Source organism: Musca autumnalis, unplaced genomic scaffold (genome assembly GCF_047663935.1).
Source record: "Musca autumnalis isolate F117 unplaced genomic scaffold, ASM4766393v1 scaffold_5, whole genome shotgun sequence".
NCBI classification, from domain to species: Eukaryota; Metazoa; Arthropoda; class Insecta; order Diptera; family Muscidae; genus Musca; species Musca autumnalis.
Genome location: NW_027412088.1, coordinates 14,663,258 through 14,668,978, shown reverse-complemented (window position 1 = coordinate 14,668,978; position 5,721 = coordinate 14,663,258). Strand labels below are relative to the sequence as shown.

Below are 5,721 nucleotides of genomic sequence, written 5' to 3'. Positions count from 1 at the left end.
AGAGTTCTGTTTTTGCATACGTACATTACGTTGGAACCCTCTATGAAAACGTACAGTAGATGTCAACAATTTTATCATGGAGCAAATTTAAGCCTATATTACATTATGTGTATTCCATGTGTATGTTTTGCATTTTTTTACACCTATGTATATATTTTTTAATTGCTCATAGAGAACACCTTAAACTTTAGTCCTATGTAGTTTTTTGTAAAAATGTTCAATTAGTCCCAAATTTACATAAGGCGAGTTTACTTGCGGCAATTGTCAGTTTGATAGAGACGGGTGAGGCATATGGTAACCCTTTGCCTCTCAGCCCCCTCTCTAACCTACAAATTGACAATTGCCGCAAGTAAACTCGCCTAATGTAAATTGGGACTTAGTTTCGCCATCAATATTACAGTGTGAGGAATACACCCCAACTAGGTATAAAGTGTCTTGCAGAACAGCTTTAAGTGTGTTCGATACACGTGAGGTGCAGACATGATGAAATAATAAGGTGGCGTAAAACGTCCAGCTGATTGGTTTCAATCTGTCAAATTTTTTGTTATTGTGAATAAATTGAATGAAAACGTAAACAAACATTTTGACATATTGAAGAATTTTCCGCCAAAAATGAGTTGTTGTTGTGCTACTTACGTGACCTGTTAAATAGATCTTGGGTGCAGAGGTGAATGCAAGAAAATGCCGCATAGCCTTAACCCACTTAGCGCCGAGAATTTTTTTTGCGAGAAAAACTAAAATTGTTTATGAAAATTATTTTTTTGAGACTTTTTAAGCATTTTTTAAGAAATAACTTTTTTCTTTAAACGTATAGTTTTCCTGCAATGGGGCCACCTTTTAAAAGTCGAATGAAGCATTAAAAGGCTGAAATGACAGATAACAGACAATACAATAACAAAATGCAAAAAACCCCACAAAAATACTCGAAAAAACCAGAGTTTTACGTCAATTTTTGCAACCATTTTTTGTGGCGTTTAAACAACCAGTGGCTTTATCTGGGTTAAAGGCCTACGTACATAAGCTGCCTCGCCTGCTTACCTTGCTTGCTTCTGATAAAAGAATAAAAAAGAAAAGGGCAACCCAGTTCGAAATTAGCTCGGCCTTCTTTATTCTTTTATTTGTATTATGTCAGAAATGAAGCAGAAAAGCAAGGCAACCAGGCAAGGCAGCTTATGCCTTAAAGGTATGAACAGAATGAAACACGCCGCTTTTTTCAAGCTCAGTTTCATGTCATAGATTAAAGGCCAAGTACTTCTTAATTCAAATGCTGCATAATTAATTTGAATGAGGTAGTACTTTGCCTTTAGTCTTTTACATGAAACTGAGCGTAGTAAGGCGGTCTATTTCATTGTGTTTCTACCTTTAGTTCTGCAAGTTTAATTTTTTAAATAATTTTTTGGTGTAGATGGCATAGCTGTAAAATTTCTAAAACTCATTTTCCCATACATATCAAGATATATTTCATTTCCTTAATGCTATATTTACTACTTCCGTCTTCCCCAATGCGTGTAAAGTAGCAAGAGTTGTTCCTATCCCTAAAGTTAAAGGACTTCATACGATTGAAAACATGAGACCCATAAGTTATTACCAGCGCTCTCTAAAGGCCTGCGTACATAAGCTGCATTGCCTGCTTACCTTGCGTACTTCTGATAAAAGAATAAAAAAGAAAAGGGCAACCCAGTTCGAAATTTCCTCGGCCTTCTTTATTCTTATTATGTCAAAAATGAAGCAGGAAAGCAAGGCCTGCGTACATATGCTGCTCTGCCTGATTGCCTTGCTTTCCTGCTTCATTTTTGACATAATAAAAGTAAAAGAATAAAGGAGGCCAAGCAAATTTCGAACTGGTTTGCCCTTTTCTTTTTTATTCTTTTATCAGAAGCAAGCAAGGCAACCAGGCGAGGCAGCTTATGTACGTAGGCCTTCAGGCAGAGCAGCTTATGTACGCAGGCCTTATGGTGGCGGAGCACCTTATTAAAGAACAAATTCAAATGTTTCTTGATAACCGTAAAATTATCTACAACTGTCAATATGACTTTAGGCGTGGTCTCAGACCAAGTGTGTTCCAGAACTGCAAGAATCTACTAATTTTTACTATTTTTTCCGATAACATAAAGGAAAAAATGTTATCGTAGCAAAAATTAGTAGCTTCTTGCAAGTTCTGGAACAGAGCATAAATTTTTAAATTTTGTATTTTTGCTGTCATAATTAATATATTTTGATAAATTCTCTCATTTGTTAGAGATGGAACATATTTTACCTTCGTTCGGAGAGTAATTAAAATTGAACCATGGTTTAATAACTCTGCGTTTACAAATGACAGGACAGTTGACTTCATGTATTGATTGTCAAAATCCCACAACTTGCCTGTGTGACGTAGGCGTCCCGACAACTGCAAAAACAGTTGTAACATTTTGAAAGAAAATCACCGATTTATTTTTGTTTTCCGTTCACATATTTTGTTTTTGTTCATGTTCTTTTGTTTTCAAAACATTTCAATTATTATCTCACTTATTTTTACAAAAATGCCAAAAGTTTGTCTTCCTTATGTCCGTAATTTCTACGCGTAGTTATCTATGAGTTCATAGATATCCCCCGTGTAAGCAAAATTTCATAATTTCAATGCATAGGTAACGTTACCGGGTCGAAAACGGCCGTGTTACTTACACCAAGGATTTTGCCTGGTTGATTGTTGCCAATGTGTTAAAAATTGTCAAAACACTTATATATGGCAATGTTTTTACGAAACCATGAATGAAAATAACCAATGTTACCACATGTTTTCAAAATGTACACGCCTCGGTAAATGGCACGTAGAAATTACCAAAGGCGTAGGTAAAGATAACTAATAGGTAGCTACCTATCCGGTTACCTATGGCTAGAAATTACGGGCATTACTGTCTGTGAAAATATGATGGACAGCTGAGAGACAAACGACAAATGTATGTATGTGTTAGTAAATCAGAGTTGTATTTGAAGACAAACCGTCTGGTGTAAACGCCTAGTAAGAAAGGTTAGCCAAAGCTTTATGTCAATTTAATTTTTTTCATTCGAGTATGCCTAAAACTTCAAAACAATATAAACAAACTGTGTATGTGTGTGTGGTGTTTGAATAATATGCCAAACAATCGAATTCAATGATTTTTAAAATTGTTTTTAGACGATTTGTATGGAAGAAATTGGTGAGATTTGCATTGAAACAATCAGTTTATCATATTCACAACTCGATTATGTGGAGAAAACTTAACTCTTCATTCATTTTTGCGTTTTTTATAAAATCCTCAAAAAATGCATTGTAAACAAAACCACTTGTTGCTTTTATTTTGAAGTTTTAGAATTCAACAAAAACAAGGGTTCTATCGATTTTTTCATTTAAATCTACCTCTTTACTTATACCATGGTAAGTGCAAGTGTAAAATGTGTTTTATATTTCACATTCTTCAGCTTTTGTATTGAAGGTAAACAGCTGGTTCTATTTGTTTATTTGAATTGTTGACGTATTCTTCCTGATAATTGTACAAGTTCGTTCTGGAGTTGCTCTATTTCCGCTTTAATTCAAGAAGAAGAAAAGGAAAATGACTCCTACATCACTCGGAGGTGTTGAAGTCGAGGAAGATCGCATACAGAAGAGGGTCAATAAAATTCTGGAAACACGATTAGACACGGAAAAAGTATGTAGTATTCAATTATTCCCATAATTTCCCAATGCCCTTTTTATTAATTCCAATCTCCTAGGACACCTTAGAAGCTTTGCAAGATTTGTCAAATTTCTTTACGGAAAACACTCTACAAAATAGACGAAACCTACGATCCCGCATCGAAAAACGTTCTGTATTCATAAATGATGAATTTCTCAAGGCATTTCGTGAAGTAAAGAATAATCTTGACATGGTTATTAGTGATTTGGATACTTTAGCAGATTCTGTGCAGGCTATGAAAAATGATTTGGAATCATCGAAAGCACTAACACACGACCTTATTAAGCAGACCAATTCATTGCAAGAAGAGCGTGATCGCTTACAGGTACATAAACAAATTGCAGAGGCATTTTTGGGACGTTTCCAATTGAGTGTGCCGGAACATCAAATGTTGTATGGTACATCCAAGGATACACCCATTGTTCCGGAATTTTTCGATGTTCTGGATCGTGTCCAGGCAATACATTCAGAATGTCGGGTACTGATGCAGTGTGGATATCAAACGGCTGCTTCAGATATTATGGAAGAGATGACACTACATCAAGAGGGCGCCTTGGAACGACTCTATAGATGGACACAAAATCATTGTAGGAATTTGGAAAACAATGAAATTGGTCAACTTGTTTGTAGGGCCATGGGCAGATTACAAGATAGACCAGTATTGTTCAAGTAAGTAATCTCTGCTAAATAAGAGTGCATTTTGTTTCGTAATGTGATGTTTTCTTTTAGATATGTTGTAGATGAATATGCCATTGCGAGAAGAGCCGTCCTTGTACGACTATTTATTGAAGCCTTAACAGAAGGTGGCCCAGGGGGCAACCCAAAACCCATTGAGATGCATGCCCATGATCCAAAACGCTACATTGGTGACATGTTTGCCTGGTTGCATCAATCCATACCCACAGAAAAAGACAACTTGAACCTACTTCTAAAGGAATGTGATAAGAATGACATCTCCGAGCAAAAACGTAATGCCTTGGCTTATATTGTTGAGGGTGTTTGTCATCCCCTAAAGGTTCGCGTTGATACCATTTTGACTTCCGAGAAAGATGCCATTGTATTATTTGCTATCTCGAATCTGCTACGTTTCTATCAACAAATTATGAAACAAGTTGTCCAAGGAGGTTCTTTGAAACAATGTTTAATTGATTTACAAAAGTCCAGTGAAGAGATTTACTTGAATGCCTTGGCCGCTCAGGTGAAACATATTTTACAAAAACCAGCTGGTTCGGCAGCTGAACCGCCGCAAAGAGATTTGGTGCCACCTGCAAGTTTGGGACGTTTATTGAATCTCCTCAAAGAGATTCTCTCTGTGGCCACAATGGTTGATGGCCGTCAATCGGATATTACCAAAATTGTATCTTGTATCATTGACCCACTACTGCAATCGGTCCAAGAATCCGCATCTCATTTGCCAACTATCGACATGTCGGTCTACTTATTGAATTGTATTTATCATATGCAAAATTCTCTAGCTGTCTATGAGTATATGGATGAAAGAGTTGAACGTCTGCAGGCTCAATCCGAAGCTCAAATTGATACACTGACTTCAGAGCAAGCTTCATCGCTGGTGGCAAATCTGCAATTGGGACCCATATATACAATTTTACAAACTAATCAATCTAAAATTGAATCAAATCTTCTGAAGATTTTCATGAATAAGATGGATGCATTCTTGCAGATGCCTGAAGTTTTACTATTGCCCCAAATCCAGTTGATTATGTCCAGCTCTCATCGTAATGCTGTACAGAAGAGATCGTTCAATGTTATTGTTGCCATCTATAAGCAAATATATGAACGTGTTCATGATCCCGCCAATGGTTTTGAACATCCAGAGGCAATATTTTCAAAGACACCAGAACAAGTTTCGAAAATATTGGCCATTTAAATGTGTATTAAAAGGTATTTATGTATTCGCTTGTTCTTCGTAGTTATTTGACGAACTTTTTGCTATCTTTTAGTAGTAATAATATGAAGTGCTAATGGAAGTTATCAAAAGTAAATTATAAACATTTCCACTAAAAAA

The 5,721-nt window shown here is 36.1% G+C and overlaps 1 protein-coding gene across 1 annotated transcript; it reads left to right on the top strand.

Annotated features, from left to right (window-relative positions):
- Positions 1 to 3,429: 3,429 nt before the first annotated feature.
- On the top strand, positions 3,430 to 5,721 carry Cog6 (conserved oligomeric Golgi complex subunit 6). The gene is made up of 3 exons (XM_073989009.1): positions 3,430 to 3,668; positions 3,733 to 4,364; positions 4,425 to 5,721. Exons 1-3 carry the CDS (start codon positions 3,573 to 3,575, stop codon positions 5,581 to 5,583), a joined length of 1,887 nt encoding a protein of 628 aa, XP_073845110.1. The 5' UTR covers positions 3,430 to 3,572; the 3' UTR covers positions 5,584 to 5,721.